General features: G+C 54.5%; 1 protein-coding gene across 3 annotated transcripts in view; it reads left to right on the plus strand.

Annotated features, from left to right (window-relative positions):
• CNTN4 (contactin 4) overlaps window positions 1-24,976 on the plus strand; it is a 476,106-nt gene that overhangs the window by 431,083 nt on the left and 20,047 nt on the right. For all 3 annotated transcript variants that reach the window (XM_080672715.1, XM_080672714.1, XM_080672716.1), the window contains exons 13-14: window positions 4,793-4,920; window positions 24,053-24,228. In XM_080672715.1, coding sequence (XP_080528841.1) covers window positions 4,793-4,920; window positions 24,053-24,228 — 304 coding nt within the window. The remainder of the gene's footprint in view (window positions 1-4,792; window positions 4,921-24,052; window positions 24,229-24,976) is intronic.

Below are 24,976 nucleotides of genomic sequence, written 5' to 3' on the forward strand. Positions count from 1 at the left end.
AGAAGTCCCATCTCTTCATGGCTAGTGATTCCGGGCTCATTCTGAGATGCCCAGGACCCCATGGGCACAGGATGGCCCAGGAATGGCTCGCTGGGTAGAGAAACTCAAAGGCATGTGGCAACAGCCTCTTCCCAGGTGGGCTTTTCATATAAATACACACATCTGTCCGTGGCCTTTCTTCATTCCCTGTCCTCTGCCGGCCGACCCTCATGAATGACCTGGAAGTGATCCGATGGTATCACATGAGCTGGCCGGGAGCCCAGCATGCCATAATGTACATTCACCAAACATTTTTCCAGACGAGGCGAGCTTGTACCCGTAACGTAAAGACAGCGTGTGATGCTGGAGGGCTGGGGATACGTCATTCGGTAGACGTGGAGACCCTGGGGCGCGTCGCCTGGAGAAAGACACCGTGGAAAAGCACAAAGGCAAACTTCCATTCTAAAAGTACATTTTATGCTTCGTTTCATAAAAGGCAGATGGTTCCTCATCCCTGGGGCCTTCACTTTCCAGTAACTTTTAGGGGTTTCTTCCCCCACGGGGACTTGGGGAATGGCAGGGCATTCCGGCTGCAGTGGGACTAAGATGCTGTGAAGCCTGGCCGGTGCGGCTCGGTGGATAGAGCATTGGCCTGTGGACAGAAGGGTCCCGGGTTCAATTCCGGTCAAAGGCACGTACCTGGGTTGCAGGGTGGATCCCGGGCCCTGGTTAGGGCTCCTGCGGGCAGCAACCAATCGGTGTATCTCTCTTGGTGTCTCTCCCCCTCCCTTCCACTCTTTCTAAAATTCAATGGAAAAATTACCTCAGGTGAGGATTAACGACAACAAGAAAAGACGCTGTAAAAACTTGCAGACTGGGTGGTAAATAGCAGAGAGGAGACTGGCTAGACTCGCAGCCGTGGGCAAACTACGGCCCGCGGGCCGGATCCGGCCCGTTCGGGTGTTCTATCCGGCCCGCGGAGCCGAAAGAGCGGAGGGTTCTCTTGCTCTCCCCTCCGCTCCTTTACTTTGAATTTATATTAGTTCACACAAACACTCCATCCATGCTTTTGTTCCGGCCCTCCGGTCCAGTTTAAGAACCCATTGTGGCCCTCGAGTCAAAAAGTTTGCCCACCCCTGGGCTAGAGGCTGTCCTGTCCTGGTGCGCCCTCTGCGTCATCCTGGAGGCCGGTGCTGAAGGCCCTGAGCGCTTTGCTTGCAGAAAAAGCCCGGGTTTCCTGTTCGGAGCACGGGGTCTAATTGCAGTTGTAATTCCGGCTGGCTGGCTCATCATGCAGACCCCCTGTGGTTTCCATTCTTTTCATCTGCCTTCCTGGGCTGTTTGACCGCTGCCAAGTGAGCCAAGTGGGTCTGGGTCCCCTCGATGTTAAGAGCTGAACTTGCTGTTAACGTCGGCGTTTTTCATCCCGCGCTGTAACTCATAAATGTTCATGGTCATTCTGTTCCTTGGTTTTGGACACTTGCGCACGAAAGAAAATGTCTATTCAGTTCCCCATCTCGCTCTGATCACCGGCCCAGGCAACCCCGGCTCACAGTTCTGTGTCCCATTGACCCGAGATATTAGGCACAGATCAAGCGACAAGGGCACGCTTTGTTGGCCTGATACCAGCCAATCGCGTTTTGTTAAGATCAGAGTTATCCAATTTGAATAATTCACTGCACTGCCTTCTTTGAAAAGAATTGCTGCGCATTTGGTGTGTTGCCCGAGGTTACCCTGTGCTTTCAGGATTCCTAACTAAATTCCTTTCATCATCCTTCCAAGTTCCACCGACCGACCGCGAGAGGCTCATGGACCAGATTTTTGAGAAATGTGGTGCGCTGATTGTTAGAGGAAGGTGTGCGGGGAAGCCCTGCACACACACGCGGCACACACAGGGTCCGATATTGTCCTGTGTTTTGCTTTAACTGGGTCAGATTCACAGCAACCTGTTCTTTTCCACCCACGCCCCTCCCCCATCCTTGTCAAACTTCCCTGATCACCGACATACCTGAGTTCCTATCTCTGCCCCTGGACCAGACACATGTGTTTTTTTAATTATTTTTTTATTGATGTCAGAGACGAAGGGAGAGAGAGAGAGAAATATCAATAATGAGAGAGAATCATTGATTGGCTGTCTCCTGCGCACCCCTCACTGGGGAGAAAGCCCAAAACCTGGGCGCATGCCCTGACCGGGAATCAAACCATGACCTCCTGGTTCATAGGTCGACACTCAACCGCTGAGCCATGCCGGCCGGGCCAGGTGACCCATCCCTTGCTTGCCTGTTGAGAGGGAGACAGGAACCCATCATTCCCTCTATGTTGTACGTCAAAGGGACTCACTTACGAGGGCCGAGTCCCCTGGGACCCCGAGGCAGGCGTGGACACGCCGCCCCTTCCTCATCTCTGTGGCTTCCGTGCAGAACTGCTCAGAAAACCCCGGTCCCCATTTGGGGATGACCCTCCTGCAGGTGGTGGGTTATTGTGCCCGTGGCAGCTTTTGTCACCTGTCACTTGGGCCCCAAAAGCAAAGGTCAGCATTTTTAAAGCTCCAGGGTCCACCGGCCAGCTGTGATTTATGGGACTGACAAGGCCAGCTCCTCTGTGTCTGTAGCCCAGAGCCTCGGATGAAGCGAGAGAGATTCGATTTATGGCAGAATTCCAGATCTGCCCATCCTCTGTGGGTCCGAAATCCCCGGTGACTGGGGCGGGGGGGGGGGGGGTGGGGACAGCCGCTTCTCCCTGCAGGAGGTGATGTACCGTGTGGGGAGTCAGATGACCTCTCTCTGTGTGGGGGAAAATGGAGTCCCGTGTCTCGCTTTTATTTTTACTTCTCTCTGCTTTGTCACTTTTTACTTTCCTCTGATACCATCAATGATTTCAAAGGAGACCCACCTGCTCTGAGCCAGGAGCGGATTTACATTTCCAGTTCCTTTTATCTCCTTCGATCACTGTTCACGAGTATTCAGAGGAGCACCATGTTCAATATCAAGCTAATAGCTACCGGTCGGCCTGTGCCGCGCCAGCACGGCCAAGGGTGAACCTGAGGAGGGGCGGTGAAGGATTGAAGAAAGGACAGACGAGAGAATACAGCTGGGGCTGGGTGGATCTCCTGTGCCTGGATGAGGACACAGATGACCCAGCCTGCAAGCTGATGCTTTATTTTATAGTCTGGTTAAAACATGGGTGGATTAACATGTATACAAATGTTCTTGTTTTGGCAACACTCACTGCACCTCCCACAGCCCATTAGCTATTTAGGAAGGAATTAGGGGGGCCTACAAGGTCAGGCTTAATTATGCTCAGAGAGCTCTGCCCTCCAGGCTGAGGCCCTGCCACAGGTCAGCCTGAGGCTTGACCCTAGAGTGACTCCCTCTATCGGCCAATAGGCTAAGGCAGGGAAACTAAAATGAAATGGAAACTTCAAAACCTTATCTAGAAACAAACATGGCCCTGGCCGGTGTGCTAAGTGGTTAGAGTCTGAGGAGTGGGGGGTGCCACCCAATAATCCAATTTGTGTTTTAAAAGATCATCCGGCCCGGCCGGCGTGGCTCAGCGGTTGAGCGTCCACCTATGAACCAGGAGGTCACAGTCCAATTTGCGGTCAGGGCACATGCCCAGGTCACAGGCTGGATCCCCAGTAGGGGGCGTGCAGGGGGCCGCCGATCCATGATTCTCTCTCATCATTGATGTTTCTCTCTCTCTCCCTCTCCCTTCCTCTCTGAAATCAATAAAAATGTATTTTAAAAAATAAAATAAGAGATTATCTGGCCACTGACTGAGGAAGGCATTGGAGGAGCCAGAGAGGAAATGGACAGATCGTGTAGGAGGCTGTGGTAGGCCCGTGAGAAGGAGGCGGCAGGGACACGGAAGGAAGCAGCTAGGTCTGAACGCCCCAGTGGAGACGGGGCAGACGCTGACCCTGACCGAGCTCTCCGTGGGCCTCGGTCGTTCCTCCGACCACCCTGAGCCCGGCTGTCGGCGTCTCTGCCTCTCCCTCTCCTGCGGGGTCGTGTTGCAAACCGGCTTCTCCAGAAGCCTCCCTGGCCCAGGTGTCTGTCGGGAGCGTCACCTTCCCACCAGGTGGTCCACATCTGCCCTCATCGCGGGGTCTGGGATGCACCGTCCACACTCGCCATCCTGCCAGAGTCCCACCAGGTGGTGGGCTGGTTTCGGTTTTGTTCAAGTTCGGTTCTTGCTTCTTCCTATAAATGCATTCGCTGTCTGACATATTTCAGACATAAACAGGCTTAACAATATCTCATTTAACTGACGCTGCTCGTCCGGAAGAAAACACTTTGAACAAAAATGCAGAAAGTCAGCCATCCAGGGATTTTCCCTCACTCCTCACTCACTGGCAGTTTTCAGACAAATGGAATGGTGACTACAGTGAGTCACATGTCCTACTTATATGCATAGTGAACATGGGCAAATATCCTAAATAAAGATGAGATCAGCGCCCAGCCAGTGTGGCTCAGTGGTTGAGCGTCAACCCATGAACCAAGTCATCACCCATTCAATTCCGGGTTGGGGGCTCAATCCCCATGGGGGGGGCGTGTAGGAGGCAGCCGATCCATGTCTCTCTCCCATCGACGTTTCTCTCTCTCTCTCCCTCTCCCTTCCTTTCTCTAAAACCAAGGGAGACATGTTTAAAAAGTTAAAACCTTTTTCTTAAATTAAAACTTAAAAAAAAAGAGAGAGAGAGGAAACTGTCCAGTGATGCGACCGTGATTCCTCGTTGGAAAGACGACAGAAATAACTGCCGGTCGGTCCTGCGAGGTAACCTCACCGCGGGGTTTATTCCCTCTGATTTCAGAATCACCGTCTCGGAAGACGGGAGCCTCAGGATCCTCAACGTGACGAAAGCCGACGCCGGCAGTTACACCTGCGTCGCCACCAACCACTTCGGGACGGCCAGCAGCACGGGGAGCCTCGTGGTGAAGGGTAAGGCCCCGGAGGTCGCCGACTGCTTCTAGGTTAACGCGTCCCGGCAAACACGCGGCGACGGAGGGTCCCGAGGGGCGTGCCGGGGATGGATGTGACGGAAAGGCTCTCTCGTCTCAGAATCACCCCGCACAGCTCTGAGGCCCACAGCCCTGTGCCCATGCTGGTGCTGTAACTCACGGTACCGCCAGTCCTTCCCTTAAATCTCAAGTCTCCGTAGATTCCAGACGCGTGCCTAGGAGCACCGTGCCGGCACCCTGAAAACCCACGACTCCCAGGCTGTTTGCAGCCGACATAGTTTCAGCAGCAACAGTGGCGATCCGGGAGGGCGCCGTCGGGTGTTGGGGGCTGAGGCTGTGGGTTAATCTACTAACAGCCTCCTCTGGGCTGCGCGGCCGGCACCCCGCCCACCCGGCCGGTTTTGAGGGAGTAGAAATTCCCACGCGCCTGGTCGTCCCCCACGCTCCCAGCACCGCACCCGGCTGATGGGCTGGGCTGGGCTGAGCCCCCAGTGGGAGCTGTGAGGGGTGCGGTTTTCGTTGACATGTCACCTGCATTTCTGCCGCTTTATCTCACGCCTCCTCGTAGAATCTCTGAGTGGAAGGCATCTTGGCGATGCTCTGACGGAGGAACGTGGAGATCCGGGGGGGGGACTCCCTCGAGGTCACGAGAAGCAGAAGGGACGTGAACCCGGGAATCCTGGTCCGTGTGCCTGTAGTTTCTCTCCACCGCACCAGGATTCCCTCACGCGTGTTTCTGTTTCTCCATAAGAGGTATGCCTGGGCCACCTCCTATTTCTTCCTTCTTGCCCCTGCGTGGCGCCCTCTGTGAAGGGAGAGGGCCTCAGGCAAAGGAAAATGGCCAGAAAGGGTATTGGCCTCAATGTTGATTTCTGGAGGAACCTTAGGAATCAGCCGATTACATATTCCGGGGTCACGTGGGAAGTTGGACAAGTCCGATCCTCCGGGGAAGCCTTTTTATGCGAAACACGCGTGTCTGTGCCGGTGAAAATTGGAAAGCCCGGAGCCAGAAGTAGGTCTGTGTTTAGAATGACTTCCGTGATTTCAGTCTGTTAATTATCCACTCGGGGCCATGGCACCGGCGCATCTGACCGCATGTTCTCTCTGCTTCACAGGGCAATGGGGCAGGCACTTAGAGGGCGCTGGTAAAAAAAACTCCAGCGGAGCCCTTTGCTAATGTCTGTGACCTCAGCCAGGAAGGGGGGCCCCGTGACCAGCCAGGACCCTGGGCAGCCCTCAGCCAGGAAGGGAGCCCCCGTGACCAGCCAGGACCCTGGGCAGCCCTCAGCCAGGAAGGGGGCCCCCGTGACCAACCAGGACCCTGGGCAGACCTCAGCCAGGAAGGGGGGCCCAGTGACCAGCCAGGACCCTGGGCAGCCCTCAGCCAGGAAGGGAGCCCCCGTGACCAGCCAGGACCCTGGGCAGCCCTCAGCCAGGAAGGGGGCCCCCGTGACCAACCAGGACCCTGGGCAGACCTCAGCCAGGAAGGGGGGCCCAGTGACCAGCCAGGACCCTGGGCAGCCCTCAGCCAGGAAGGGGGCCCCAGTGACCAGCCAGGACCCTGGGCAGCCCTCAGCCAGGAAGGGGGCCCCGTGACCAGCCAGGACCCGGGCATCTGAGCTGTCACGCTGAGCCCTCTTACAGAGTACCTGTTAGGTATGGAGAGGGTGATGCAGGCAGCAGCCTTCAGTAGCAGTTAAGGGTGGGGCTTGGGGTCAGAGAGATCTGGCTTTGAGCCTCGTTTCTCCCATTTGCTGGCCCCGGGACATTGGACACATAACCAGCCTTCATGGCGACAAGCATTGCCGACCTCGTACACATAGGGTTGTTGTGGTGGCTGAGATAACTATCCGTGTTACGTGTTTAGCGTGTGCCTGGGACTTCGGAAACAGTAGTAGCTGTTGTTATATTTTAATAAAATGGCAATGCCTGCCTGACCGGTGTGGCTCTGGGGCTGAGCACTGACCTGTGAACCAGGAGGTCACGGTTTGATTCCCGATCAGGGCACATGCCCGGGTTGTGGACTTAATCTCCAGCAGGGGGCGTGCAGGAGGCAGCTAGGCAATGTTTCTCTCCCACATCAATATTTCTCTCTTTAAAATCAATTTAAAAAGATATTTTTAAAACAAACTGAAATCCCCAAAAGATGGGGCAAGGGGAGGGCTGAGCAGACAGGATGGCTGAGACCAGCAGGGACCGGCTGTGGCCAGACAGAACTGGTTGGTTCCAGAGTTAGAGCTCGGTGGGGTGGGCGTCCCCACAGATGTCCTCTAACCCTTCCGTTATTCTTCTAGATGAAGTGGGAAGAAAGACAAATGTGAGCTTTGTCTGGTCACGTCGTGCGTAGATGGCTGCTGTGGGAGGTCAGGGGCGTCCGAGGGAACGTGTTGCCAGCCCTGGTCCTGACCCCATCAGCATTCACGGGCAGTGGGTGCGCCGAGGGCCCTCCAGGCCCCGGGGAGGGCAGGGACGTCCGGCGGCCCCGTAAAGCCCGAGAGGCGAGAAACCGCTCGGAACCCCGCGAGACCCCTGCCCAGGACTGAGGGGCGGCCCAGGGCCCAGCCCCGCCCTCACGCACATGGGGCAGCGTAACCGCAACAGGACCCGGCCTGGATTTATTCAGCTTGGAAAGCTACAGAGACTAACCTATCAGAGAAGGCCCTTGTGTTCATTTTCATCTCCTGGTGTGAATGTGATGGAAACGCCCGGAAGGTCAGCCATCAAAACACGCCGTCTCTGACCTTGTCACTGTGATTCTGTCCTTAACACCGCTTTTAAAACCCAGGTCTCTCCCTCCCCACCCCTCCCCCGTGGTGCGGACGGGTCACCGCGGGTCAGCAAGGTCACAGCGGGTCAGCAAGGTCACGGGTCAGTAAGGAGCGGGGGAGCAGGTGGGACTGAGCGCCACCCCAGGGCCAGGAGGGTTAAGGCCGACCTCTGATGGGTAGATATTCCCCTTCTGCTGGGGCAAGGGCTCCCGACCTCAGGACCCCGGCAGGCGCCAAGGGGCTCTCAATTCCATCCCTCATCTGACTTCCTACATTGCACTGGTTTCATTTTTTCAAGCTGATTCTAGTGTGTTCAGGATTTGAGTTTGTGGTTTCAATTTTTTTTAAATATATTTTTATTGATTTCCGAGAGGACGGGAGAGGAAGAGAGAGATAGAAACATCGACGATGAGAGAGAATCATGGATCGGCCGCCTCCTGCACGCCCCCCACTGGGGATGGAGCCCACAACCCAGGCATGGGCCCTGACCGGGAATCGAACCGCGACCTCCTGGTTCATAGGTCGACGCTCAACCCCTGAGCCACTCCGGCCAGGCAGTGGTTTTAATTTTAAGCAAGAACAGTTCTCAAATGAGACCCCTGAACCTCTCCCCCGAGTCCTAACACAAAGCATAACATCCGGCCTTTGAACAGAGGGCTGGGCGGCTGTCGACATGACAGAGCGGCATGGAGGGAGGGTCCGCTGGCACGCAGCGCTGTTACTGCCCCGCTGTCTCTCCGCAGCAGGGTTAGGGCCACGCCCGGCGTGACACAGGTGTTTGCTGTGCGGGTCTCACCTGACAGGTGTTTCTCAGCGTGGGTCCTAGGGAAGAGGAACAGGGTGTAGTTCAGGCCGATAATGTGGTAACAGCAACCACCCCCTCGGATCCCCTCCTGGGCATGAAGGAAAGGCAGGGCGTGAAGCTGGGCTGCTGTTACCATAGTTACCTGCTGCGCTGCATCCAAAATGACCTGGACCGACTCTGGAGCTGGTGGCACCAGACCATCCATGGAGAAACCCTGTGCTGCCCCGAAGAACTCTGCACGCGCACCCAGCAAATTCAAGTTCAGGGGTCTATCGCAGGTTGTGGTGGGACGTTAGTTGCACTGGTGATGCTTTATTAAGGAAGATTTTAATGTGTATTCAGAGGGGGAAAGGTTGGAAGTCTATACAAAGTTAAATACCAGCCCTGGCCAGTGTGGCTCCATTGGTTGGGCATCGTCCTGTGCCGGTGGGCATATGCCCGAATGGCGGGCTCAGTCCCCGGTGGGGGGTGTGCAGGAGGCAGCTAATGTATGTTTCCTCTCACATCGATCTATCTCTCTCCCTCTTTCTTCCTCTCTTTCTAAAAATCAATTTAAAAGTCTTTTCAAAAAAGTTTGAAGACCATTAATTGTAGAAATGAGAACATAAGTACTGGTTTTAAAAAAAAATGTTGTCGTTTTATATCTATACAACCCCAAATTTAAAAGAGACCTGGGGTGGGGCTCCTTCCGCTGGTCAGATGTGACAGCCAAAATCATCCGCACGGCGGGTCCGCTTTCCGGCTTCTCTCCCGATGCTGTAGGACGGATAACACCTTCCTACTGGTGCTATTGAACCCCTTATCCAGCGCTTCCCTTGAAGGAAAGCACTCGATTGTGGAAGGAAACCGATGGTTTATTTCCTGAGTGCTGATCCATCAAATCAGCAAAACAAGGCCCACAGAAGACGAGGCCACGTCATGGAGCGTGAGGCCCGGCGTGGCGTCCTCTTCCGGCACCGGAGCCTCGTGCGGTGCTGACTCTGCTCAATGGGACGGTCACCACCAGCGGCCAATGTGGACGGTCACCACCAGCGGCCAATGTGGACGGTCACCACCAGCGGCCAATGTGGACGGTCACCACCAGCGGCCAATGTGGACGGTCACCACCAGCGGCCAATGTGGACGGTCACCACCAGCGGCCAATGTGGACGGTCACCACCAGCGGCCAGTGAGCAGCGCGTGGGACACAGCCGCCCGCCTGGCACTGAGGGCCCGCGTTGCCCACTCGGTGTCACGGGCCGTACTCACCGCCTCGTTTCCACCGTTGCCCACGCAGGACGACGTGGCTGTCGATGTGATGAAGCCTTTCTGGAGAGGAAGGTGATATTAAAGAGCATAGATCCCTGACCTTCCTCTGTCACCCCCTCTGGGCCCGTCCCCGGCGTTATTAAGGTAATATGTTTCCCAAACACGTCATTAACAGCCCGGTGCTTCTTCACGCGCATCTTTCCCGCTTCCGGCTGTCATCCGCGAGCCGCTGCCCTCCTGAAGGGGGAGGTGGTCCGTCCATAAGGGTTGAGCTTTTCCGTCCATAAAACGCTGGGAGATCAGTACAGTTTGTTTCCAACTAGGGTGTGTTAGTTTTGTCAATTCCAAAGCTGAGGTGGGTTTTAAAGGGCTAATTGTGTGATCATTGACAAGAGGAAGTAAAATTAAGCCCTTTTGTCCTCTGTGCCTCAATACCGGAGCTTCCTGTGGTTTGAGAGTGCCGCTGGGGCATACAGACGGGTCATGGGCACGTGCCCTCTCAGAAGCAGAGGTGTGTGTGTGTGTGTGTGTGTGTGTGTGTGTGTGTGTGTGTGATCCATCTGCATTTTCAAGGTGATCCCAAGGGGAAGCCAACACTTGGTCCCAACTCTGTAAAGAATACTGGGGCTCAGTGGTTGAGCAGCGACCTATGAACCAGGAGGTCACAGGTTCGATTCCCGGTCAGGGCACATGCCCAGTTGCAGGCTCGATCCCCAGTGGGGGGTGTGCAGGAGGCAGCCGATTAATGATTCTCTCTCATCATTGATGTTTCTCTCTCTCTCTCTCTCTCTCTCTCTCCCTCCCTCTCTCCCTTCCTTCCTCTCTATCTAAAAGTCAATAAAAAACATTTTTTAAGAAAAAAAAGACTAGTTTGGTCTCTCACAAACCCTGAGCCAGAGAAGACACATGTGAGAATAATTCATGAGCAACTCTCCCCTTCCTCTCCTGATATCTGTTCTCTGTGCCAGAGGCAGGCGGGGTAGCCCCACCACGCCGTGATTCAATTTCTCTGGTTGTCAAAGGCAATCAAATCTGAGCAAACCGCCCAAAAGACCGAGGGCCTTTAGGTTAAATACAGAATCTGAGCAAGATGAGAGCGAGTTAATTGGCATCTCCATCATCGCTCTCTGATGGACTCCAGCAAGGTCCCTTTCTGAAAGGTGAGGACGGTTGTCTTTTTGGCTGTTGTTGTTCATCCTCAACCCGAGGATATTTTTCTATTGATTTTTTTTTTTTTTTAGAGAGAGTGGGAGGGAGATGGAGAGACAGAGAAACATCGATGTGAGAGAGATGTATCGATGGGTTGCCTCCCGCAACCAGGCCGGCCAGGGATCGAGCCTGCAACCAAGGTACGTGCCCTTGAGTGGAATCTGAGACCCTTCCGTCCACAGGCCGATGCTCTATCCACTGAGCCAAACCGGCCAGGGCGGATGGTCGTCTCTCTCATGCAGCCATTTGAAGAGCTCAAGGTGGATGACTGGAGGTGGGAGAGGAAACGCCAGCACCCTGGCCTTTGCCGTGGCCTCTGACGTGCCTCTGACATGCCTCCAGCGCTCCTACAATCCGTGTGAGCAAGTCCGGAGCCGTGACCAGGTGAAGATTAGGTCCACCAACTCCAAGATTTCCCCAGCTGGAAAACATGTCACCCTCCTCGTATTAAACCCCCCTCTCTCTGCACGAGTAGAACTGCTCACATGTAGGCCAAGCTCGCATTCTGTCTGGAAGAGCGGGATCCATTGTCCTATCAGAAGGGCCTTGTGTCCTGTAGACTTTCCTAAGCCACGCCCAGACCTCTCCTGATGTCACAGGTGTCGGTCCCCATCGGCTTTGCCCTCAGTCTCAGTGGGACATCTGGTCACCTTGCTGTCTGCACAGACACTTCTTCATGGGTGAGACCATGGAAATCGATTACAGAAACCAGTATAGGGGCCGGGGGACTCCCTGATGCCACCCGAATGCGAGGGAATAGTCAAAGACACAAAGGACGTGTCCCTTTCCCGCCCTCTCGACGCTGTGGGCCCTGGGCCACAAGCATCACCGTTGTCTGGTGTCCTTTGTGCACGCGCATTCCTGGCCCCTCCCCGGACCGCCAAACCAACGTCTCCAGGGCCGAGGGCCAGGAATCGTCATGTTTAACAAGCCCCTGGGAAACGCCTAATAGGGCAGAAGTTTTGGAGCAGAGGGTATGATTTTTGTTCAACCAAAGGAAAACGGTTTGCCCCAGCCAGGGGCTCGGTTTGTTGGCATGTCATCCTGTGCACCAGAAGGTTGCGGGTTCGATTCCTGGTCAGGGCAAGTATGAGAGGCTCATGATGTTTCACTCTCACATCGATGTTTCTCTCTCTCTCTCTCTCTCTCTCTCTCTCTCTTTCTCTCTCTCTCTTCCTCTCCCTCCTTCCCTCCCCCTCTCCCTTCTTCTCTCTCTAAAATCAATTTTTTTTAAAAATCCCCAGATGAGGGTTTTAAAAAAGGAAAATGTTTCAAATAATCAGGCCACGCACAAGATGAGGCTAGTGATCCTGTTGTTAGGCGGGACATCAGTTGCCGGGGGCTGTGAGCCTGGGGACCAGGGCGAGGGCAGCAGACGGGTGTGTGGTCCGAGCACCTGCCTGCATTCTCAGGGCCGACCGGGGACTGCGGACGATGCTGACCCTGTGAACACTGACGCTATCGGTCCACAGTTCTGCGGTTTGGGGAGCGTATTTCCACCTTGTGCTTCGCTGCCCCCGGCAGGAGCGTGCCCCTGGGCCGGATTCTGTCGCCTCCACTTTTCTTCTCATCCCCGGCATCCTATTTTCCCGCCCAGCTTGCAGTCACCCATAACCAGCAGCGCAGTGTGGGTTAGAAGATTATCCCGCTAATTACAAGGAGCACAGTGTTAAAACATAGCCCAGGGAAGGGCCCCTCTCTCTTCAGTCTCATGGTGGAATCTGAGGACGTTCCATGGACAATACCTCTGCTCACGCCTGCGCTTTAAACCCTTGAGAGTAAGTCAGGGTCGTCGGCCCGACAGCCCCCATGTCGGCTTGTGCGGGATGCAGCTGGTGGCAGAGATGGGGGGACACAGCAGAGGGGCCCCTGAGGTGGATCTCACCTCGGGTGGACGTGCTTCAGGCTCCCGGGTGTCTCCCTCCAGGTCCACGCTCCCATCCCCAGGAGGAAGTGGCCTCCAGACTCCTCCGTTCAGGAGCAGGAAGCGAGGGGAGCAGGGGGAAGAGGGGTGTCAGGAGACACCAGCAGCATGTTGACGTCCGCTGTGACCAGAGGTTACAAACTGGGGGCTCTTGGAGCTGATCTGACCACAGCCCACAGACCTGTTGGGTGAGAGAGAACCACTGATCGGCTGCCTCCTGCACGCCCCCTACTGGGGATCAAACCCACAACCCGGGCGTGTGCCCTGACCGGGAATCAAACCGTGACCTCCTGGTTCATGGGTGGACGCTCAACCACGGAGCCACGGCAGCCAGACAGCAGTTATCTGTCGATGAGAGTCAATATCACTGCGCTTCCACACCCCCCACTGCCCCCCCGCCCCCACCAGTGACCAAGGGGGCTCTCACAGCGCCTCCCTTTGCATCTTGCTCCGGCCCCTGAAGACCTACCTACAGCCCGGCCGTGTTTTCCGAGCAGCCGAGGCCTGAGAGATTAGTGGCTCGTTCTCAGAACAAGTAAATCATGACTTTATATCCGCTTCTTATATTTATGTTGTTTACCCCTGTGCATGGATTATAAAAGCCACAAATCAGTGCTCTCAGCGGGCGAGACAACCCCAGCCGGCACAGCGTCTGGCTTGGTAGCAGTCCCGTGATCCGAGGGACACAGCGTGGGCAGCTAGGCCTGCGATTGATCTCGGAGTGACTTGCGCTTTACCGAGGGGCGGCGCCGAGCTCCCAGGTATCTGATTAACCTTCGCGGCGAGATGGCCATCATTTCTGTGCCGCCAGCACATCCGTCCGTGCCGGGAAGATGGGTGTCAGCTGCTTTGAATCAATAGCCTCCGAAAGGTGCCCCCGGCCCGCGGTTATCTGCCGCATCTGGCCCAGAGGACGCTGTCGTTTGTCAGATCACCTGGTTCAATCAAAAGCCCACGGAGGCAGAGCTGCCTTGATTTGGAAACCAGTTTGCAGGACAATGGGTGGGTCGAGGGACGGATGCTGTGTGCTGTCCGGAAGAGAGAGTACCGAGGGGGTAAGAATCCGCCCATCACGCAGGACGGCCGGTAACACAGGTGCTGACGTGGGACAGAGAGGCGGGCCGTGAAATGGGCTGGGCCGGTGCGCCCGGAGGGGGCAGGGAGGAAGCATCGCCAGGCGGCCGTGTAATTCTTCATCCCAACCCCAGTGAACCAGCGGGCACCGTGGACAGGCTGGGGCCTCAGAGATGAGCCTGGGCTGTCGGGCGCCCCAGGCGGCCCAATAGGGGGCGTGCAGGAGGCAGCAGATCGATGTTTCTCTCTCATGGATGTTTCTATCTCTCCCTCTCCCTCAAAAATCATATTTAAAAAAAAAAGGAAGAGCGAGTGTCTGGGGATTAAATGAAGCTAAGAAACATTGGTGCTGTGATCCATCCCTGGACCTCCAGTGCTACCTCGCACCACCAGTTCCAGCCCCTGGGAGGGAGCGGGGCAGTGGGGAGGGTCTGGACAGGGAGCCAGTCTGCTGCTTGCAGTTCCCTGTTGCAGCGTACGCTTCAGGGCCTGTCCGCCCACCACCCAGTTGCTTCCCAGCACCCCCGTTTCAGTGGGGTGCCTCCCAGCCACTCTGTCCTTCTTCATGGGCTCGCGCCTCTTATGAAGAACACCCCTGCGCTACTGTTCAGAGGGTTTCGGGACTTCCCAGAGCCCTAATAGACTGGGCATGCGGAGGAAATGAGGTAATTTATGGGAGGGAGCTAGCACAGGGCCTCATCCATAATCCCAGTGATTGCTTTTGTGGCTTTTTTATGACTCTGTTCCTATAAAATCGTGCCCATATGTAAATTATTTGTGGCCAAATAGTCCGGTCGCAAAGGAAGGGGAGGCCCCGCAGCATGGAGACCTCCGTCATTTATCGGATTTATTCAGGCCCCACTCGCCACTGCGCTCAGGTTATCCGTATCACCAGGGTCACTTCACTGCGCCTGTAAAAGAAGCAGGGACTGCGTGTGGGTGACCCCCGGTGCGTGACACGGTGCGGGTGCTAAGTCTGTGCTGAGCATCCCGTAATCACATCCCCTGTCCTGGAATCCAGATGAGGAATTACTGGTAAATTCTACTGACCCCTGCGGAGGGACAGATGGCCCTTCGAAGATTGCTACCCACACCCCCACCCACCCCCACGCGCCTTGGCGTGACCCTGTGCGGTGAGCAATCTCCCCGCATCCTTGGGGATTCTCTCCGAAGTTCCTTTTATTTTTTTATTTTTTATTTTTTTTAATATATTTTATTGATTTTTTACAGAGAGGGATAGAGAGTTAGAAACATCGATGAGAGAGAAACATCGATCAGCTGCCTCCTGCACACCTCCTACTGGGGATGTGCCCGCAACCAAGGTACGTGCCCTTGACCAGAATCAAACCTGGGACCTTTCAGTCCGCAGGCCGACACTCTATCCACTGAGCCAAACCGGTCAGGGCAAGTTCCTGAAAGTTACTCTTCGTCCTTGTGTGATGCCGGGCCTCCGGGGAATGATATGAAAGAGAAGGCAAGAGGTGGAAACAGAGGTTTTCCAAAGATTTCATATTTCACAGTCAGCGACATCCCTGCACTCAGCTCGGCTCCGATCGTTGCTGTCCCTCAGTAAAGTATATTTTCGGCCATGCCCCATAAACCGCTCGCATAATCCATTAAGGTAGCGGCAGACATCAGCATAGCAAACGAGCGGGAGCCTGCGTCACGATTCCCCGGCTGTTAATCTTCCCGGTGCAGGTCAGGTTGTCCTGTCCGCAGCATTAGCCACGGCGCCCGTGATGGCCACGGAGCGCGTGGAGGCTGGACGTGGGCGCCGTGAGCCTGGGCTCTCCCGCCTGGAAGTCACTCGGGGGTCGTCCGCAGGTGGGTGCGCTGTTTCATGGGGGAGCTGTCCACGGTGCTGGCGAAGGGAAGTCCGTGCACTGAATTTCCCAGGGGTCCTTTCGCCAGCAGCGGCCTGAGCATCGGGCCTCATTTCGGGAGCTGTCCCTCTCCTCTTGGCGTCCTTACAAAGCGAGGCAGATGTCGTCATTGCTTAGAGGCCCCAGTGTTTCTTTCTTTTTTTTTTTTAAATTATACATTTTTATTGATTTCAGGGAGGAAGGGAGAGAGATAGAAACATCAGTGATGAGAGAGAATCATGGATCGGCTGCCTCCTGCACGCCCCCTACCGGGCATGTGCCCTTGACCAGAATCGAACCTGGCACCACAGGCCGACGCTCTATCCGCTGAGCCAAACCGGCGAGGGCCCAGGATTTCCTTGGAGACTTACACGCACGTTTTTCTCGCACTAAATGCTGTCTCCCGCCCCAACCCCGGCGTGTTTGGGGGAAGCTGCTTTTCTTTGAAAGACCCAGGCACAAATGATTATCAAGTCAGTGTTGACTAACGTACAGTTCATTTTCAAAACTTAAGAGACTCTACAGAAATAAGTAAATTGTTTTGGTCAACACCTGTTTTCAAACAGACGTCCATTCTGGCCCAGGCTCTGCCGGTAACGGGAAGCAATGCCATCGCGAACGTCAAGCATCATCCGTTTGGTATCCGTGCGCCCTCGTCCCTGGCTGCTGCCAGCTCTGTTCCGTAAACTCTGTCTGTCACGTATCCCCATCAGAAAGTCTAGTGGCTAAATCCTCTTTGTTCAAAGCTTAGTCTGGCTTCATGCATTGGTTCAAATCAGCTAACCCCGAAAGGGGGTGAAAACTCGGCGCGTTACCCGCCGGCAGAGTGTGCACGTGTGCCGGGGACGCCGCTGGCATGACGGACAAGCAAGACGGGGCTGTGTTTAGGAAGAGAACACAGGCAGGTGTGGGGCCAGGTCCTGGCACCTGGTGGCACAGAGTACAGGTGAGCTCTGGCGGTGGGACTGTGCCAGTGCTCGGTGACGGTGACAGGCCTCAGGGTGTCCCCGCCGTTTCACCGAGAACCTGGAGAGAGCATTGCAGTCCACAGGAACGAGGCACCTCCAGGAAATCGCCTTCTTCTCTCCTCTTTTCCCACGTCATATCAATGACCTACCAGGCGACCATCACACGGAAGGGGCTGCCGGCGGGCGGGGCTCCGTGGGTGAACGTTGACCTATGAGCCAGGAGGTCACGGTTCGATTCCCGGTCAGGGCTCATGCCCGGGCTGCGGCCTCGATCCCCCATGTGGGGCGTGCAGGAGGCAGCCGATCCGTGACTGTCTCTCATCGTCGATGCTTCACCTCTTTCCCTCTCCCTCCCTCTCTGAAACCAATAAAATAGATTTTTAAAAAGGGGGTGGGTATGTTTCCTGAACACAGCACTTGGCCACCTGGATAAACACCCTGCAGCCTTACGCGTGGTTACGGTCATGAAGCTAAACACGCGAGCTGTGACGTCGCCCCCGCTGTCTCCTGCGCACGGACCCCTGAGCGCCGTCATGGACGTCATCACCTCCTCCAGCCCCGGCGGCGTGGGCATCTTCGTCACCAGCGGGCAGACGAGCTCCTCCTCCTCACCCAGCCCTCCAGGTGCTGCGTTTTCGCAGTTCCTGTCTGTCCTCCTTTTCTAGCCGGTTCTCTGATTCTTCTAGAACTTGCCACTTTTCTCATCCGTTCCGGGGTTCGTCCTCCTTCGGGCCATTTCCACGGCACCCTTTCCTCCGGGGACGTGAGGAGCCAGGCCGCCGCCGGTGCGTTGGGATCGAGCCGCCGGCCTGAAGCGTTGGGCGATGGAGCAGGAGCTCCTGTGGGTCGGCGTCCGAGCTGGGAGCAGGAATTCCTTTGCCATCATCGCGGGCTCTGACTGAGCAGCCACAGCCGTCCTGGGAGCCTCGCTTATAACCACCAGCTCTTCCCGTCCTGTCCGAACGGCCCCCTCCTGAGCCACGGAAGGAGTCCCCCCTCCTGGGTTTCCCCAGCAGATCCCCCACCCGGAGAGCAGCAAGAATCCTACCGCAGGCTGGGGTAGCGCCTCATGGCTTATGAAGCTCGTTAAATTCCATGAACTCGGTTTGCACTTCATAGCCGTCCTGGGCTGCCAGACACCATCCCTTCCCAATCACAGACACGACGTCTCGGGGGCCCCGTGCCTCATCGGGGCCACGAGGCCAAACCTGGAACCAGGGGCTTTAAGACACTAGAGCAGGGGTCCTCAAACTTTTTAAACAGGGGGCCAGGTCCCTGTCCCTCAGACCATTGGAGGGCCGGACTATAGTTTAAAAAAAAACTATGAACAAATTCCTATGCGCACTGCGGGCCCGGGACGAGTCGGCTGCTAAGCAGGACAGGCATCGGCACCCGGCGGGCCGGATACATGTCCTCGGTGGGCCGCATGTGGCCCGCGGGCCGTAGTTTGAGGACCCCTGCACTAGAGTCACAGGCTCATCAGGGCCCGTGCGGGAGGCACCAGCCGAGAGGTCTCCCTCACATGGATGTTTCTCTCTCTGTGTCTCTCCCCCTCCCTTCCTCTCTCTCTAAAAATCAATGGGAAAATATCCTTGGGTGAGGATTAACAACAACAAAAAGATGTACTGCCCTGACAAGTTTGGCTCAGAGGATAGAACGTCGGCCTGCAGACTGAAGGGTCCCAGGTTCGATTCCAGTCAAGGGCATGTACCTTGGTTACGGGCACATCCCCTGGTTACGGGCACATCCCCAGTGGGAGGTGTGCAAGAGGCAGCTGATCGATGTTTCTCTCCCATCGATGTTTCTAACTCTCTATCCCTCTCCCTTCCTCTCTGTAAAAAATAAAATATATTAAAAAAAAAAAAAAAAAAGATGTACTGAGTGACAGACATCTGGATACACACTCAGAAAAACACACTCACACACACACACACACACAGAGGCACATAACATGCACACACAGACACACACACGCACACCAACACACTCAGAGAAACACACACTCACACACACACACCCCTAGGCGTCTGCTTTAATTCAAGTCAGGAACGTGCTTCTGGAATGAGGAAGTAGTTGATTTTTGTTTCCAGTTAACCATCCAGAGCAGAAAGCGATTTCTCTCTTTGCCCCAGCAATGCCCCTCTCCGGCGTCTCCGACCCCACGATCCCACGATCCCACGCTGGGCGAGCCCCAGGGCTTTTCGGGGCCGTGCTTCCCACAGGCGCCACGCAGAGGTCGGCCAGTGGAGGAACAAACCCGGGACTCAGAACAAACAGGCCCTGCTTCGGTGGAAGGAGCCCGATGCAGCTGGAAGGAAGGGTTCTTCTCAACAGGCTGTCTGCTCACACCCCGCTTCCCCGCACAGCGTGCCTCCGGGGCCCGGGCCCGTCCTGTGTGGCTCCTGACCGCTGGTCTGAGGAGCAGGGATGCTCTGCCCCCGGCCGCGTCTTTCTTGCTGTTTCTCTGTGTTTCCGTCTCTTTCCTCTGCTCCCGGTTCCCACTCTCCCTCACTCCACCGTCCTCTGCACCGAGTACATGCAGGTTTCAGACAATTTGATGTGACTTCAGATTTCTGTGCCCTGGGCCTAACTTCAAAGGCAGGAAAAGTCGTAAACATCTCCCTGAACATAAACTAATTTAAGCTACTCCCTGCTTCCCTGACCCTCCACTGATTTCCTGTTCTCTCTGGATCAGCGACTCCCAATAGAGGAGCAGGCGCCCGTGGCTGGGGTGGGCGCGGAGGCTGCGGGGACCCGCACGCCCGCCCCAAAAGCAGTTCTTCCCGGCAACAGGGTGCTGCCTACCTATTTCACTCTCCTCAAAACGAGGAACAGGCACAGAACCCGCATGGAGAACTCTCCCATTCATCCTCCTTCCTTGGAATCGCGTTGACTGTACGCGGATCAGGCTCTGGGCCAAGCGATACCACAGGAACAATGTCTCCCAGCAGCGAGCTCACGCCTCACCCGCCACGCCCACCCACAGGGCGTCTGGCAGGGCCCAGGGGCTGTTCACCGTGTCCATCCTGAAGGGTTTCCAGGGAAAAAAAAGTGCACTTGGAATTACTGATCACCCCCAAACAAGCGAGTCAGGAGTGGCCCACACTGCCGGAGGGAAGGGAGGGGTGGGAGGTTGCTGGATTTTGTTCTGCAAAAAGCTTTATACATTCTTTTTTTTTTTTTTAAATATATTTTATTGATATTTTACAGAGAGGAAGGGAGAGGGATAGAGAGCTAGAAACATCGATGAGAGAGAAACATCCATCAGCTGCCTCCTGCACACCGCTACTGGGGATGTGCCCGCAACCAAGGTACATGCCCTTGACCGGAATCGAACCCAGGACCCTTCAGTCCGCAGGCCGACGCTCTATCCACTGAGCCAAACCAGTTTCGGCAGCTTTATACATTCTTTATGCATCGCATGCTGCTCAGTAACTTTTCCTCAAATCCATAAGCAGAGGAAGAAATGCCGCTTTAGAACCTGAGCATTAGTGCCCGGCCTGTGTGGCTCAGTGGTTGGCCATCGACCCGTGAACCAGGAGGTCACGGTTCCTTTCCCCGTCAGGGCACATGCCCAGGAGGGGTGTGCAGGAGGCAGCAGCCAGCCGACCCATGATTCTCTCTTATCATTAAAGTTTCTATCTTTCTTTCCCTCTCCCCTTCCTCTCTTTCTGAAATCAATAAAAACATTTTTTAAGAAGAGAATGAGCACGATTGCCCGTTTCCCGAGATGCTGACTCCTCCGGCTGAGGCACCTGTAAACCGGTAGATGGCCGCAAGTAGGAGCAGAGGCAGAAAGGAGGCTGCTCCTTCGGCTGGGGCGGCAGCGCCACCTGCTGACCAGATGCGGTTCTTCCTGGGGTCTGCATGGCCACGTGCAGGCCGGGCCCTGGGCTGTCGCCTGCATGTGGCCCTGACCAAGGAAGGCACAGTCTGTGGCACCCCGTCCTCGCCTCGAGGGGCGCAGGCCCTTGCTTTTGTATTTTAGGGAAATCAATCCTCACTCTGTGTCCGTGGACACAGCCGGCTGCCCCCCCGGGTGTGCTCCCTTCACCAGCAAGGCCCTCCCGTGCCTTCCCTACGCACTGTCGGCGGCGGGATTTTATTTCGCAGACACGGGCGGGGTTCCTTTGGGATCCTTTAGCCCAGTGACTCACTGGCCGGGAGCCTTGACCCCTCGTAGACATGCTTCCTCATCGGTTAAGGGGGGACGATAAAAGTACCTGCTTGTTAAGAATCCGTGAAACCGCCCTAACCGGTGTGGCTCAGTGGATAGAGCGTCGGCCTGCGGACTGAGGGGTCCCAGGTTCGATTCCGGTCAAGGGCATGTACCTTGGTGGCGGGCACATCCCCAGTGGGGAGTGTGCAGGAGGCAGCTGATCGATGTTTCTCTCTCATCGATGTTTCTGACTCTCTATCCCTCTCCCTTCCTTTCTGTAAAAAATCAATAAAATATATTTTAAAAAAAGAATCCGTGAAACCATCCTTGTAAAGCACGCCACACAGCGCTGGGCCGTAACGCACAAGGCACGCTCGGTAGGTACATCCACCAATGAATGAACGCCGACACTGCAGCATCGGCGGACAGCGAGGTAAAGTGGACTTAGCAACATGTTACCAAAGGGAAACATAGACGCAGACCAGGTCCTGTTACTAATGCGGATTCTTTTCACTAGCTGGAGTTACACACACACTGAGTGGCCAGATGATTGCGAGCACCCCATCAGGACTTCGCTGGGCCACCTTTTGCCTTCAATACTGCGGCGATTCTTCTTGGCATTGACTCCATGATGCTGAAAGGTGATGCGAGGGATCTGACCCCATGCCTGATGAATAGCACTGTCCAGTTCTGTGAGATTTGATGGTTGTGGAACCAGCTGCCTGATGGCTCTTTTAACTTCGTCCCACAAAGCTCCATTGGATTGAGATCTGGTGACTGTGGGGGCCACCTAAGCAAGGGAAAGTCTCCCTCATGTTCTGGAAACCACTCCTGCACAATACGAGCACCGTGGCATGGCGCATTGTCTTGTTGGAAGAAGCCATCTCCATTGGGATACGCCATCAACATGATCGGATGAACTTGATCAGCAACGATCCTTAGGTATGTTGTGCTATTCAGACATTGTTCCACAGGAATTAAAGGGCCCAAATCATGCCAGGAAAACATGCCCCAAACCATAACACTGCCCCCACCAGCTTGAAGGCTTGTACTCATGCATATGGGGTGCATGCTTTCATGCTGTTTCCGCAAAATTCTCACTCGGCCATCTGCATGATGCAACTGGAAACGTGGTTCATCGGACCACATGACTTTTTTCCAATGCTCGACTGTCCAATCCTTGTGTTCCTGTGCGAATTGGAGACCTTTTATCTTGGTGACTGCAGACAGCAAAGGTGTTCGAACAGGCCTTCAGCTTCCATATCTCATACGATGCAGTGGACGGCTAATGTGCCTACAAACGTCAGGTGGTCATAATAATCTGGCCACTCCGTGTATGTTGATATATATGTGATCTGATACGTATGCTATTTTGTTGTATTGACAACAAGCTTCAAAACTTCATGTCAAATTTGCTGAAGGTGTGAACATCATAGATATTTTTATGCTTAAAAATGTCAAACTTCGTGCCAAAAAAAAGAGCATTTGCAGGAAGTTTTCATCCATTACTTTATTTTGAAGAAAAACTTATCATATACTTCGGGAAGCTTCTGGTGAAGATGCTCCATCTCAAGATCCTTGTGAGCGCTGGTCTAAATGCTTTAAAAGTGATGATTTCGATGTGAAAGACAAAGAACGTCCAGGTCAACTGAAAAAGTTTGAAGACCAACAAGTACAAGCATTATTGGATGAAGATGCATGTCAAACTCAAAAACAACTTGCCGAAAGATTAAATGTTGCTCAGCAAACAATTTCTGATCATTTACAAGCAATGGGAAAGATTTTAAAGGAAGGAAAATGGGTGCCACATCAACTGAACGAAAGACAAATGAAAAACCGAAAAGTCATCAGTAAAATGTTGCTTCAGCAGCACGAAAGAAAGTCTTTTGCATCGAGTTGTGACTGGCGATGAAAAGTGGATTTATTTTGAGAAACCCAAACGCACAGAATCATGGGTTGATCCAGGTCAACCATCAACATCGACTGCAAAGCCAAATTGCTTGGGAAAGAAGACAGTGCTCTGCGTTCGGTGGGATCAGGAAGGTGTGGTGTATTATGAGCTTCTAAAACCAGGTGAAACCGTTAACACTGATCGCTATGGACAATAAATAATCAATTTGAACCATGCTTTGATAGTGGAACAACCAGAATGTGCCAGAAGACACGGCAAAGTAATTTTGCTTCATGATGATGCACCATCACACACTTCAAAACCAGTTGAAGACACGTTAAAAGATCTTGCCTGGGAAGCATGAACCCACCCGCTGTATTCACCAGCCCTTGCTCCTTCAGATGACCACTTGTTCCGATCGACGGCACACGCACTTTCTGAGCAGCACTTCAAAACGTACATACGAAGAAGTGGAACATTGGGTCTCTGAATGGTTTGCCTCAAAACAAGAAAAGTTCTATTGGGACGCTATCCACAAATTACCTGAAGGATGGGGGAAATGTGTAGCTAGCGATGGACATTACTTTGAATAAAGCACTGTTGATGTTTCTCTTGAAATTATCGTGTTTTCTTTGATGACAAAATCCGCCTTTATTAACTCGTACACCTAGTATAATTGTAGCCAGGAATTATTCATGGATAGGTGAGGCAAATTTTAAATTCAAAAATGATCCGGGACATGTTCTGTCAAAAGGGAGTGATTCCTAGACTTTCGCTTAGAATCATCCTAAGGTGATTTGCTCTCCACTCCTTTCCTCACTAAAAATGAAAAATACCCAGCCCGGCCGGCCTGGCTCCGTGCGTGAGCATCGACCTATGACCCAGGAGGTCATGGTTTGATTCCTGCTCAGGCCACATGCCCAGGTTGCAGGCTCGATCCCCAGTAGGGGGCGTGCAGGAGGCAGCTGATCATGATTCTCTCATCATTGATCTCTCTCTCTCTCTCTCTCTCTCTCTCTCTCTCTCTCTCCTCCCCCCCCTCTTCCTCCTTGAAGTTAATAAAATTATTTTTTTTAAATGACCTCCTGGCCCAAATCTGAGGGTTGGGGTCACAGCCTGAGAAAAAATAAAGTGAGGCTCTGGAATCGGAGTGTTCCTGCACGAGCCCCCAGCCTGTGTCCTCTCTCTTGTCTTCGCTCTGCAGACCCCACGAGGGTGACGGTGCCCCCCGCCAGCATGGACGTCACCGTTGGGGAAAGCATCGTCCTCACCTGCCAGGTGAGACAGGACCACTCGCTGGACATCGTGTTCACCTGGTCATTCAACGGACACCGGATAGACTTCGACAGGGACGGGGACCACTTCGAACGGGTCGGCGGGGTAAGTGTTGAGGCCACAGTGTCCACAGGACCCGCCCGCGTGGCGCTGACTCAGGCACCTAGGTTCTCTGGAAAAGAAACGCAAAGTTAGTCTTTTTTTTTTCCCCCTTAATATGTTCTTACTGATTTCAGAGAGGAAGGGAGAGGGAGAGAGGCAGAAACATCAGTGACGAGACAGAATCATGGATCGGCTGCCTCCTGCACACCCCACACTGGGGATCAAGCCCGCAACCCGGGCATGTGCCCTGACTGGGAACCGAACCCTAATCTCCTGGTTCCTAGGTCGAGGTTCAACCACTGAGCCACACCAGCTGGGCTCTTCCATGCACTTTTTAAAACGGAAATCAAGTACCAAATTGTATACTTTCCATTACCTTCAAAGCCATCATGACCGATGCCGCCGAGATTAACTATAGATCCCCCAAATTTGCGGCCCATTTGTCACTTGCAATGAGCTGTTCCCCAGCGGGCGTTGATGGACCCGAGCATTCTTCCTCCCACTCTCCGTAAGTCACGTGCTTCGAACCCCGGTGCCAAAGGAGACCCAGAGAAGCTGGACCCCTGCAGTGAGGTCCCAGGTGTGTTCCACACAGGCTGGGGTCCTTGTGGCCGGGCCGCCTCCCTGTTTCGATCGGCTGCGGCTCGCGTCACTCACGTTCCCGTCCGCCAGGGTGAAATAAACCCACCACCGCAGTGTCCTTCATGTGGTAACGACGTTTAGAACTCATTAAGAACTAATGGTGGCCACT

The sequence above is a fragment of the Plecotus auritus genome (assembly GCF_963455305.1).
Source record: "Plecotus auritus genome assembly, chromosome: 6".
NCBI classification, from domain to species: domain Eukaryota; kingdom Metazoa; phylum Chordata; class Mammalia; order Chiroptera; family Vespertilionidae; genus Plecotus; species Plecotus auritus.